A 13,596-nucleotide genomic window follows, 5' to 3' on the forward strand; every position below is an offset into this window, starting at 1 on the left:
TTAATATCTCATAAACTCATTTACCGAATTTGTTGAAATCTTTACATTTTGTTAGTCAGTTTATAAGGTACCTTTTGGAATTCTCACATCTGGCATATAAATTTCAGGGACGTGCCCACGGACTAAGTCGGATGATTTTTTTGTAAAAAAATATCGCCCAGTACATTTTTTGTAAGTATGATATTTTTTTTAATTAAATCATCTAAAAGTTAAACTTTTTTGTCTCTTAATTTTTTTTCGTATCTTGCTTCGTTTAGAAATAAATTTTAAAAACCATATTTTAGCACGTCTCGGGCCTCCATAAAAAAAACCTAAAATGCTTCAAAATTGATTTTATTGGGAATACTACATATTTATGCAGGTATGTATAAAAATTTCTCTGATAAGAACATTCCTATGTCTTACATTAACATTTACCAGGTACTGGGTACTGTTAGTTGAATGTGTTTTACTGTGCAGATAACTATGAATAACGCCGAATTAGCTCAAATGCATGTCATTTATGGCCTTGCAGATGGAAATGGTGCAGAAGCCCGTCGAATTTATCATGAACGCTTTCCCGATAGACCAATTCTAGCAGAAAGAACTTTCATAAGACTCCATGCCCGTCTGTGTGAGACTGGATCTGTCAATGCTCATGCTGAGCGCGTTGGTAGACCGAGGGTAATAATGACGCCACAACTAGAGGAAGCAATTCTGCAAGCAGCGGAAGACGATCCGTCAACTAGCACGCGAAGATTATCGTTACAGTTTAACATCAGCCACGAAAGTGTCTGGAGGGTTTTGCACACAAATTTACTTTATCCATTCCACATTCAGCACTGTTGCCAACAGATTTTCCTGCACGATTAGAGTTTTGCCAGTGGTTTCTTCAAAAAACTGCCCAGAATCCAAATTTTACGGCTAAAATTCTTTTCACAGATGAGGCCTGTTTTTCACGGGAAGCCATCAGAAACTTCCACAAAAACCATCTTTGGGACTTTAAAAATCCCCATGCCATTGGAGAAGATGGATTTCAACAGCAGTTTTCCGTGAATGTTTGGGCCGGAATTATCAATGATCATCTTATCGGACTGCACTTTCTCCCTCCTAGACTGAATGATGATACTTACAATTTTTAGAAGAAATATTGCCAGATTTATTAGAAGACGTATCACTAGCAACAAGAAATATCATGTGGTTTATGCACGACGGTGCACCTGCTCATTTTAGTCTTGTCGCTCGAAACTATCTAAATGATACTTTTGCTCAGCAATGGATAGGTCGGAGGGGACCTCAACTATGGTCAGCACGATCTCCAGACCTGAATCCTCTGGACTATTTCTTTTGGGGATATCTGAAATCGCTTGCTTGTTTATTTAACGACTTAAGAAACCGGATTGTAAACTCTTTTAATGTCATACGCAACACACCAGCAATTTTCGAACGTGTGCGCCAGTCGATAAGAAGAAGATTGCGTGCTTGTATTGACAGTCGTGGTTCTCATTTCTCATTTTTCACAAAAATTAAGCGATCGTATTTTTAATTGCTTAAATTTGTACAAATATCTCGCACAAAAAAAAATAGTGGCGTACACAAACAACAAATAAATTTTATATAGGTAACCATTTGCGACGCCATTGCATTAAAATTTAAACATCAAAAATAGCATCTTATTAATTTTTGTTTTCGGTCAAGTATGTTTGTTGCAAAAAAATTTATTTAACGTTTTTTCTTAGCTGTTAAATAATAAACATGCTAGTAATTTGTCAGTTAATTTTAAAGCATTTTATTTTTTTCTATGGAGGCCCGAGACGTGCTGAGATATGATTTTTAATTATTTATTTCTAAACGAAACAAAAAATTCGATGTTATACGCAAAAAATTTAAGAGACTAAAAAGTTTCATTTTTAGATGCTTTATTTAAAAGAAATATCATACTTACAAAGAATGTACCGGGCGATATTTTTTTTACAAAAAAATCATCCGACTTAGCCCGTGGGCACACACCCCTGACAGAATTCCAAAAGATACCTTATAAAGTGACTAACAAAATGTAAAGATTTTAACAAATTCGGTAAATGCGTTTATGAGATATTAATAAAAAATCGATTTAAAAAAAAAAGTTTAACACCCTGTATCTCGAAAACGAAGCATTTCCGGACATATGTTTATATGAACTTTTTTACTTAAAATATGACAAGGAATCACCCCTTAAAATTAAAGTCATCACTTATGTTACACCCTGTATAGTAACGCTGCTGGCGACGTGCTTCCGCCCTACGTTGTATATAAATCAGACAAGCTATGGTCAACCTGGACAGAGAATGGTCCAAATAATTTGCGATATAACAGATCCAAGAGCGGATGTATTTTGAAGACTGGTTTATTTCTCTGGTTCTGTCCAAATTAAAAAAGATTCCTGGAAAAAAAGTGATTATAGGCGACAACTTATCCTCCCATATTTCACCCACAGTTATTTAGAATTGCGAACGAGAAAATATCTCATTTTTGTATCTTCCCGCCAACTCCACCCATTTAACGCAACCCCTAGACGTAGCCTATTTTCATCCCGTGAAGGTAGCTTGGCGGAAAATTCTACTCGATTTCAAGACCCACAACATCAATACTGGCTCCATCCCCAAAAGCATTTTTCAACCTCAACTTCTTAAAAAGCTAGTGGAGGCTGTTAGTAAACAGGGTGGAAAAATTCTTAAAAACGGCTTCCGAAAATGCGGAATTTTTCCACTCGACAAACAACAAGTGCTGCTTGAAAAAGTATCAGCTCTGATGATGTTCAAAATCGCAAGATAGCAGAAAGCCTTAAAAAAACTGAAAAAACTAAAAAGAAATGGTCACTAAGAAAACACAATCCAAGAAAGTAGAAACAAATGAAAATAAAAATAAAAAAAAAACAAACACAAATAACAATAAGAAAAATAACATACAGACACTGAATTCTAGGGAAAATATAGATGAGATGACCTTGGAGGCTGCTGAAGAAGAAATTGATAATTTTCTTGCAGAAATAGATAACATGCCTGAACCGATTGAAGCCTGCTAATGAGCCTGGAACCAGCGGCTTATCGAAAATCGAAAAAAAGAAGAAAACAAAATATGAATCGGATTCAGACCCGAGTATTTCTAGTTCCAGTTTAGTTTACATGTATAATTCGTCAGAAAATAAAGAATTTTTTTCTTTCGGTGACTACGTATTTGTTACCGAACCCAATTCTCTAGATTCTTTTCCTGGCAAATTTAATGGGTATGCCAAGGACATTCGGTTTGGCTGGGTTTTAGAAATGGTCCATGTTAAAAAAAAATATTTGGAAGTGGCTTGAACAGCCCTTACGAAATTCCTACCATGTGGCATATTTTGATGTCTGTGGAAATCCATCTACCATAGACAGGGATAATTTCACGTTTAAAACTTTGTTTCAATAAAGAAATTTGTTGGCTTTTTTTTTTTTTTTAATTTTTTATAATTTGATTTAAAAAAAACAAATAATATTTTTTTAAATAAGTCAAATATATCCATCCGAATGGGTGTCTTTGCCCCAGTCTTTAAATTAAACCTAAATAAGCACAAAATATTGTATGAAATAAAGTCAAAGACATGGCACACCCACTTTTTATATTTTTTTTTGAAATAGGATTTAATTACATACTATTAGGTAGATAGTTCAATTAAATACATTAAGACTCAAATAAAACTAATAAAAATTTTGCATTTTTTGTGATATTATATATAAAAAAATTTAGACAAACTTTAAAACTGAGTCAAAGTCACCCGACTTTACGGTACCTATATATTTTCCTTAAAACAACATTGGATTTTTTCCTATTTCACACTTACATATCTCCCAAATAATTTATTTAAATAATGTAAAGAATCTAAGTGTATTTTAATACGGTATGGGTGGGCTTAATAACCCACCCACGCACAGACTATTTTATTAAAATAAAGTTATAACAGGTGTTTTATTGCCCTAATGAACATAAAATGAAATATTATGTGTGAAATTATGAGTCTTTTCACCTCGCCTGAATAATTTAGAGGCGTACAGTTTGTTATAGTTAACACACGTCTCAACTGAATATTTTAATTAATTTAGACTTTATCCCAGGAAGGTCTTAATTAATTTTAGTATTATGATCTTCTATCTAAACAAAAATAAAAGATTAATTTTGATAAATAGAACATCACAATTAAACGAAGCGCTTTGATGTTTCTGTTGTAAATATATTTAAATTTTCTCATTTAATTTTTAATTTTAGGCATAACTCCTCTTAATTTTTTTTGACCACTGTATAACATACAGTTTTGAGTTGTCTATAAATGTTTTTCTATGTTTTTTCAATTTCGTAGTGCCCTAAAGAAGGCCTAATATAGGCCGAAACGTTGGCAATTAAAGAAAAATTTTCAAAAGCTTTGATTTTTTTTGACCATTTATCCAACTGAAACCTTAAAAATTAAAACTGGGTCACTAAAACAACACACAAAAAAAAAATTAATTCATTAATGATTAAAAAAATAGGTAAATGTCATTTTAGACTTAAACGAGAAATGTTGAACTAAATGAGTTTTTTTACAGAAAATCCCTGTGACGCTCTAAATACCTTAACTCTTAATATAATACTAATAAATAATAATAAATACCTTAACCTTAAGTCAAATTATATTATTTAAACTCAATTAAAGTATGTCGGTCCAATTGGCGGTACGTACCATAACACGATTGTGCTGTTAATATTTAACGAGCTCTACTACATTTAAACTAATATTTTCTAAGGTAATTTTCTCTATTTGGACTATGCACACCCACCGAATTACCTGCTGATGTAAACACCAGTTTTTTTTTATTTTATTATACAATAACAGTAGTAGTAGCTGTTTATCTGAATATTCGATCTGCCATTATTGGGTTATTTATGAGGTTTTACGGGAATTTGGTTGTACATTAGTCAGGCTGACTTTAATTTGGATTTAATCTCTCGGAGTTTTCTTAAAACTTATGTATCTACGTGTCTAAGCAATAATATATACATATCTTTAAATTATAAGGGCATAAATTCGAAATGTTTATTTTGAATTTCCTCGTAATTTTTTAATGAGTAGACTGAGAATATTAAGATGATGATAAACGGTTAAAGCGAAGAAAAGCTAACAAACTAAATTACCTAAGAATATGCTATAAGAATATTCCAGGCATATACAATGAACATATTTGAATCCGTCATTTTTAAACCTACTAAGTTCATTACGTTCTGAATTCATTTCGTTTTCCTTATTTCACACTTACTTATATACATGTTCTCCCAAATAATTTATTTAAATATTGTAAGTCTAAGAGCATTTTAATACCCTATAAGTTGGTTTAATAACTCCCACACCACCCGACTCCACATATAGACTAATTTATAGACTAGAATTAAAATAAAGTTATAACAGATGTTTTACTGATTTAATGAACATAAAATTAAATATTGTGTGAAATTATGATGCCAATCATAGCATACACAATTTCTCCCAAATATTTTTGTTTCTATCCTTGAGACATTGATGAAAAATTCCTTTAATTAGTATCTAATTATTTTAACTAAACTATTTGTGTATCAATTTTCAAAAACTTAACGTTTTTAACTAAAGAATTCGAAGATCACCGAGCTACATGCATAAGAGAGGTGTCGTCGGCATGGCTCCCTAAAAAGAACTCTTATTTATAAAGAAATTTTATAAATTTTAATAAAATTAACGGTAATTAAATATGTGGTTATTATGCCAGTAGATTCGAAAATATATATATAGGTGTTAATTTATTTTTTTTAATAAACGAGTGTTTTAGAATTACAAATTTTGTCAAGAGTACCACAAACTTCTCATATTTCTCGTCAATGGTTGCCCATCCTAAAGTTCACCCAGCTAACTGCATAAGAGAGGTGCCATCTGCACAACTTCTCTAGAAAACTCTGTATATTTAATTAAAAATTAAAAAAATATTAATTTTAATTAAAATTAAGGGTAGTAAAGTATTTGTTTATTATGTAATTAAACTTTAAATAAAGCTAAATAAGTTTTAATTACTTCTTTCTGATTCCTCATATTCCTCGTCAACGACTCCGCGCCCCTAAGAATTTGAAGTTCACCCAGCTGAATACATAAGAGAGGTGTCATCGGCATGACTCTCTAAAAAGAACTCTATATATTCAATTTAAAATTTATTTAAATAGTTTAATTGAAATTAACAGTAATAAAGTATTTGTTTATTATGTAATTAAACTTTAAAGAAAATTAAATATGTTTTAATTTTTTTTTTCAATTTTTCAACATGAATTCAACAACAATTTTCAACATTCAACATCAACAAGTTTTATCAAGAGTACCCTTGACTCTTTATATAAGAGAGGTGTCATTGGCATGGTTCTCCAAAAAAACTCTGCATATTTATTCAAAACTCAAGCAAATATATCACTTTTAATTAAGTCAGCGGTAATTAGGTTATTGCTTATTATGCAAGTAAATTTTAAATAAAATTAATATTTTTTTAATAATTAACGAGTCTTTTAGAACTACAAGTTTTATCAAGAATACCCCTGATTCCTCATCAATGATTCTTTATTCTAAAGAGTTAAAAGTTCACGCAGCTGCATGCATAAGAGCGGTGTCATCGGCATAGCTCCTCAAAAAGAACTCTTGAAAATCTATTAATTTTATTTAAATTAACGGTAATTAAATATTTGTTTATTGTGCAAGTAAATTTTAAGAATACCATATTTTTTTAGGCCAAAATTTTCCTTAATTACGTTACTTTAAAGAAACTTTATTACCGTTACACCAGCTTTATTTATTTAATTTGTCTCCTAGATCTTCATAAATAATATTTATTTAAATTCAAATTATTTAGTCATGTTACTATACAATTTAATACTCACATACGTCTCAATAAAGTTTTGTTTTTTAAGTTCAACATACCAAGCTAAAATTATAAATATCCTAGAAAATGACAGAGACCCTAAAGGACAACACTATATTCAAAAAATTCACTAACACTATAAAATCCTATATAAACTAGAAAGTATTTGATGATTCTTTTAAAAGTAGAAGGTTTCGTATACACTGGGACCCCTATTGCCTTTTTCAGGACATATGGAAAGCTACCTTCTCCCAATCACTTATTTATTAATTTTATCAGTGGATCTTTATTACCTTATTTTAATCCAAACTGTTACTTCAAAGCAGTCCTTACACTTTTTGTTTTTCAGATTATTTATTATGTCTCTGATCTCATTATAAAATATATTTTTAGGCACATTTTTGAATTGATTTAATCCTGTTATTATGGATTATCCATACCAGTTGATTAGACTTTTTGAATTGCATGTGCTATTACCTAGTGCATTGATTCAGATATTCTTTTGAAAACCTCAAGATTTCCCTTATTGGTTTCAAATCATCGTTGGTAATACGATTCTGACTTTTACGTTTGATGTAAGATTTCTGTGGAAATACGTCCACTGAGGCCGGCACTAAAACATCCAGAAATGTGGAAAATTTTGTATCAGCTAAAACTTAATTTTGCATGATAAAATTTCTTGCAATAAAAAAGATAATGAAATTCCTCATTCTGTAATTATTGGTCTTTGAATGGATGAGAAATTCATTACATCGTTCCACAAGTTGGTCAAGATGATCAGAGAAACTTAGTTAAATAGCGTTTTTTGATAGTTATGTCTCTCAGGACTCATAAAAATATTATGGAGACAATTTCCATTATGCCTGGCCTCTATTATCAACTAGAAAAGACCAAACGATCTGAACATTTCACATAGCTAAGTGCATTCTACGTATTTAGTGCGATAAGCGTGGTCTATGTCCAGTTATTCTATGATGGAGAAGACCTGTGATCCATCAGTTGATTTCGATGTTTGCTGGGACTATATTTCTGCTCAGTCTTAGTTTTGAATGTATCAAATATAGTCGCTGTTACACCATTTTCCTTTATATATGATTTTTTTTCCTTAGGATTTGTTGATACAAATAGTCAAACTGAGTTTGATTTATTTGATCAACCCTGTGCACTTTTTTCTACTTCCAATTGAGATTGGTCTGTTTTTCGGATCAGTTCTTGGTTTCTCCTAATGTCTCCTATAAGTAACTATCTTCCATTCATTTTTATTATGATTTTTTCTATTGGCTTCAGGAATGATCTTCTTTCATGTTCTGTGATTAAATTCCTCCTTCCCTAGAGTCTTCTGGTTTAACATGGATTTTTAAGTCAATGTCATAAGTGTCACCCATTTGCAGTTTATTGAAAAATCCAAAATCTAATCTTTTTATAAGTTCGTTGAAATTCTGCAAAATTTATTCCTAACCGTTTGCGTGCGTGTCAATAAAAATTAACATCCCAACTATTATACAAAGTTATTATGTAAAAACATCGTAATTAATAAATCATTTAATACGAAATAATTTTCTTCTTTTATATGAACGTTAACGAGACGCCGGATTAATTTTTCTTTTGTTTTTTTATAACTGTGGGAAAAAAATTAATAATTTGAATTTCAAGCGCAAAAATAACCATAAGCTTCTCTTCTAATAGCCATTTATTGTGAACTATTAAATAAATAAGTGAAAGTTGTGAGTCGTTTTGAACTGACTAAAACCACTTTATTATTAAAAAAAAAACATATATTACTCTCCTGATTAATATTACATCTATAAGGTAGATTCTAACTATAAAATAAATAATGCAGAGTAAAGTAGAACCAGTGAACTATTGCTAATTAACAACCTAACAAATGGCTAATACTGTTCATCCTCCTCATACTCATGACCATATCCATCATTCCCAACTGCATGATGTTCTAGTTCATGCTGTTCAATAGGAGCTGTCCTCCTTACAACAGCATTAAAACCATTATGGTTATCTGCAGTGTACTCTACAGTTCGAATAGAACCATCCGGTTCTACCACTGAGTATTGTCCTTTAACCACGTCACCGTCTCTGGTCTCTTGTTGGCTTTTTATGTCTCCTGTGTGAAAGTCGTTTACGCCATACTTAAAAGTGTACTTAGGATGGGTCTGAATAAGAGAAACGAGCTGATTAAAATATGTTGGTTTTGTTAAAAAGTGAAACTTACAAAATATTCAAGGTGATGTTGATGATCCTCTTGGAGGGAGTGTAGGTCCTCGCTTTGAGGTTGAACGTGTTGGACCTCTTGGCTGTCTTGAGTTGATTCGTATTGATGTTGAGGGTATTGGATGGCGCTGCTTGGGTAATCTTGATAAATTATTTTTGGTCTTGGGTAGCTTAAGGTCGATTGGGTGAGCAGTAGGGAGAGCAATGGTATCTGAAAGAATAATTGTTTAAGGAGAAAATATGTAATTTTGTTCATAAGTGATTATGAGAAATCAATTGTATGTATGATTCTAAGAAAATTAATATTCAATTTATAGGATTTGAGAATACATTTGAAATTGAAATATTGAGCAATAATGGAATAATTAATTCAAGAAGTTGAAAAAAAAATCTAAGAAAAAACCGACTTTTAAAAAAACGAATTGTTATTTTATTTTTACTTCTTGGTAAGTTAAAAAAAATCATTAAAGTTAAATAAAGAAAATAAAAAAAATCAATTTGGTGATTAAAATTTGCTGAAAAAAAAATTAAAAGAGATTTTAGAATTTTATTAATCAGAGAAAATTAGAAACTTTTTAACATTGAAAAACAAAAATCAGAAATATACAGTTTCTTATATACAGTCTAGAGAATTTTATAAATGTAAAAAAATTTATTTAAAAAAATGCAAAATATTAATTATTGCAAACATTTTAGGAATTCTGAATTAAGATCTAAGAAGCTGAATAAAGTTTTTTTTTGTTAATTAGATTTCCTTAAAGGTTCATATAATTTTTTACTAACATTCTATACTAAAAAGCAGATAAATATTAAATTTTAAACATGCTGTTTGTTTAATTTAAGGATTTTCTAAATTGCGTCTATTAAAACAAATTTAAAATATTAGAGACCAAACACAAAATTAAAAAAACAAAGATTAGAAAAACAAAAAGCAAAATAAAGATATTAATTTTCATTCGAAGTTAAAACTTAAAATCGAAATCATTAAAAAAAAATTAAAATTTTGTCCTAAAAAATTAAGGAATTTAATAAGAATCTTTAATAAAAGCCCAAAAATTAAGAAAATTAAAAAACAATAAAATAGTACAAATATTTTAAATTAAGTTTCAGGAATTAAAAAAAAAATAAATTCTAATATATTTCAACATTAAATTTTTTGTTAATATATGTAAAATATATAATACGTATAAAATAAAGAATTCAAAGCCGAGAAAATCGAAAAATAATTAAATCTAAAAAGTCTAAAAAATACAAAACTAATACTAATACATACAAACATTTAAAGAATTCTAAATCAACAGTTAATCATCAAAACTGATTAAAGTTTAAAATTAAATTAATTTTAAACTTTCATTAATTATTTCTATATTAAAAAAAAATACAAAAATTAAATTTTAAAAAAGTTTGTTGACTTTTAAATTTCGACTACTAAAATAAATTTTAAATATTAAATACAAAGTACAAAATTTATCGAAAAAAGTCGGAATAGTAAGAAAATTTTGCAAAAAATTCGAATTTTGTCCGAAAATTGAAAAAGCAAAGAAAATCAAAAAATGTAAAATTAATAAAATAGTACAAAAAATTAAAATCAAATAAAATCAATCAAATTGGAATTTAATTTTATAAATCTAAAAAAATTTATTTAAAAAAATGCAAAATATTAATTATTGCAAACATTTTAGGAATTCAGAATTAATATCTAAGAAGCTGAATAAAGTTTTTTTTTGTTAATTATGTTTCCTTAAAGGTTCATATAATTTTTTACTAACATTCTATACTAAAAAGCAAATAAATATCAAATTTTGAACATGAAGAATATTTAATTTAAGGATCTTCTAAATTGCGTCTATTAAAATAAATTTAAAATATTAGAGACCAAACACAAAATTAAAAAAACACAAAGCAAAATAAAGATATTAATTTTCATTCAAAATTAAAACAAAAAATTATTTAAAAATTAAAATTTTGACCTGAAAACTTAAAAAGAATCTTTAATAAAAGCCCAAAAATAGGAAAATTAAAAAACTTTAAAATAGTACAAACATTTTAGTCTCAGGAATTAAAAAAAAAATCTAATATAATTCAGCACTAAATTTTTTGTTAACATATGTAAATTATATAATACGTATAAAATAGAGAATTCGAAGCCGAGAAAATCGAAAAATAAGTACAAAATTAATCGAAAAAAGTCAAAATAGTAAAAAATTTTGCAAAAAAATTCGAATTTTGTCCGAAAATTGAAAATGCAAAAAAAGTCAAAAAATGTAAAATTATTAAAATAGTACAAAAAATTTAAATCAGTTAAAATCAAGGCATTATATTTTTTGTTTATATATAAAGAAAAATATTTTGAATCCAAGGAAACTGTAAAATAAAAAAAATTTAAATAAATTTAAATTTGAAAAAATGTGAATAGAGAAATATTACAAAAAAAAAAATTAGAAACAAAAAATAGGAGGTCTGAAAAATAGAGAAAAAAAAACACATTATTCAAGGAAAGTTAAGTATTCTGTCAAGAATTGTGTGAACGTAATTTTTTATTATTGGTAATTCGTGATTCTAAGGGAATTATTGATCAATTTATAGTATAAGAGAATAAGAATATAAAAGAAATTAAATGTGAAATAAATAAAAGAATACTATGAATATCAAAAATCGTTAAAATTTTGAAAAATGGAATAAATAATTCAAGGGGTTATAAAAAGAAATTTCCAAAAAAAAAATTACAAATAAAAAAATCCATATTTAAAAATATAAACTCTACACAATACTAAAATTTAAAAACGCGTAAAAAAATAAAACTTTAATAAATTATTTTTTAATTCTTGGTGAGTTAAAAAATTAAAAACTTAAAAGAAAAACAAAAATTTTAATTGTAATTGTAAAAAATTACAATTTGTTAAAAAAAATAATTAAAGGACATATTGGAGTTAAAAAAAATACTAAGTAGAGAAAACTAGAAAATGAAATAATAAAATAAATAAATCATTCATAAACTCAAAAATCTTAAGAATTCTGAAACAAAAAAACGCGTTTAAATTTAGGTTTCCATAACTTTTAAGAAGTATTTTATGTACAATTCTTTATATCTTAACAATAAAAAAAAACATTTTTAAAAACAGTACATAATGCTTAAAATTAAAAAATTAAAATAAGTCACAAGTAATAGAAATTTAAAGATACGTTTGACTTATTCCAAAAACTTCATAAATTTAAGTAAATCAAATAATTAAACTAAAAAGAAAAAATTCGGAATAAATAATAACGCAAACATTTTAGGAATTCTCAATGAGAAAGTCGAAATCGTAAGAAAATTTTGCAAGCAATTAAAGTATTGTTCTAAACAATTAAGGAAGCAAAAAAAATCCCCAAAAATCCAATAATTTTAAAAAATATAAGATAATAATAATAATAATAAAAAATATTTAGAAAAAGGATTGAAAAAGAAGCAAACTATTACGTTAATAATAGGTATAATGTGTACTCAATAATTATCTAAATTACTGAAAGAGTAGACTATATTAAGGGCAAAAAATTAAAATGTTTAATAATATATAAAATATATAATATTTTAAGTGCGTGGTTTGGTAAACCAGAGACGTATTTAGCGTGTTAATTTTAATTAAAAATTATGTTAGACCTTAGAATTGACTAAGAGATTCATTCTTACCCTAACTTAAAAAATTACCATTGCTGCCTATTATTTTATCAATATGTAATAGTCCAATCTTGGCCTCGTTTTTTAAACCAATTTTCTATTTTCTCACACATTTTTGCATCATCTTAGTAAGACAAATTAGCTTATTGGGCCATGTGTACCATAGAGGAAAATCTAGTTTTTTTGTGTAAAATGTTAGAGTTTTCTTTTAGCTAAAGGTTTTGAATAGTTATGAGAAGTGTTAAAAAAAGGTCTAAAAGTACATTTTTCATAACAATTTTCACTTTTTCGCATGCTCCACCGCGCCAAAATTCAATTCCTCTTATTAAGTAAAAGCGATCGTGCTAACGATAAACCATTTTTTCTAATTACCGGTTAATTTTCCTAATAAGCAAGTAATTATTGGCTTAATTTGAAAGTAATTACGGTAAAAAAAAACAACAATAAAAATTTACTATGCAGGGCAGAACCTATAAGCTAACAATTAAAAAAAATATATTATTGCGGACTTTACTAACCTTCAACTTTTCATTGCAATCAAATGGCTCACGATTTTAATTTTCTAAATAGCCATAAATGAGATAATAATTATTTACAATAAATATATGTACGTACCCTAATCAGAGACATAATTTCCAAAATTCAAGCACAAAAGCACCACTCAAACCAAAAACAACTAAACTTAAGTGAAATTTATATGGACAAAAGCTTTTATATGCTTTCTTCTTCACTTTGAAATGAAAGAGAAATGCATGGGGTAGGATGTGCTTTGGAAAGAGATGAAAGAATCGCATTGGTATTTTTGATACGTTACGGGTT

General features: G+C 27.9%; 1 protein-coding gene across 1 annotated transcript; it reads right to left on the reverse strand.

Moving 5' to 3' along the window:
* Positions 1-8,656: 8,656 nt before the first annotated feature.
* On the reverse strand, positions 8,657-13,558 carry LOC126743910 (uncharacterized). Its single transcript, XM_050451182.1, has 3 exons — positions 13,393-13,558; positions 9,121-9,330; positions 8,657-9,061 (listed from the first exon to the last, which is right to left on the reverse strand). Exons 1-3 carry the CDS (start codon positions 13,405-13,407, stop codon positions 8,783-8,785), a joined length of 504 nt encoding a protein of 167 aa, XP_050307139.1. The 5' UTR covers positions 13,408-13,558; the 3' UTR covers positions 8,657-8,782.
* Positions 13,559-13,596: the final 38 nt, after the last annotated feature.

Source organism: Anthonomus grandis, chromosome 13 (assembly GCF_022605725.1).
Source record: "Anthonomus grandis grandis chromosome 13, icAntGran1.3, whole genome shotgun sequence".
NCBI lineage: Eukaryota > Metazoa > Arthropoda > Insecta > Coleoptera > Curculionidae > Anthonomus > Anthonomus grandis.

Excerpts from the sequence above, each read along its gene's own strand:
- LOC126743910 (XM_050451182.1), bottom strand. Across the intron at positions 9,062-9,120 it reads AACATCACCTTGAATATTTT|ACCCATCCTAAGTACACTTT; the intron begins GTAAGTTTCACT and ends TCTCTTATTCAG.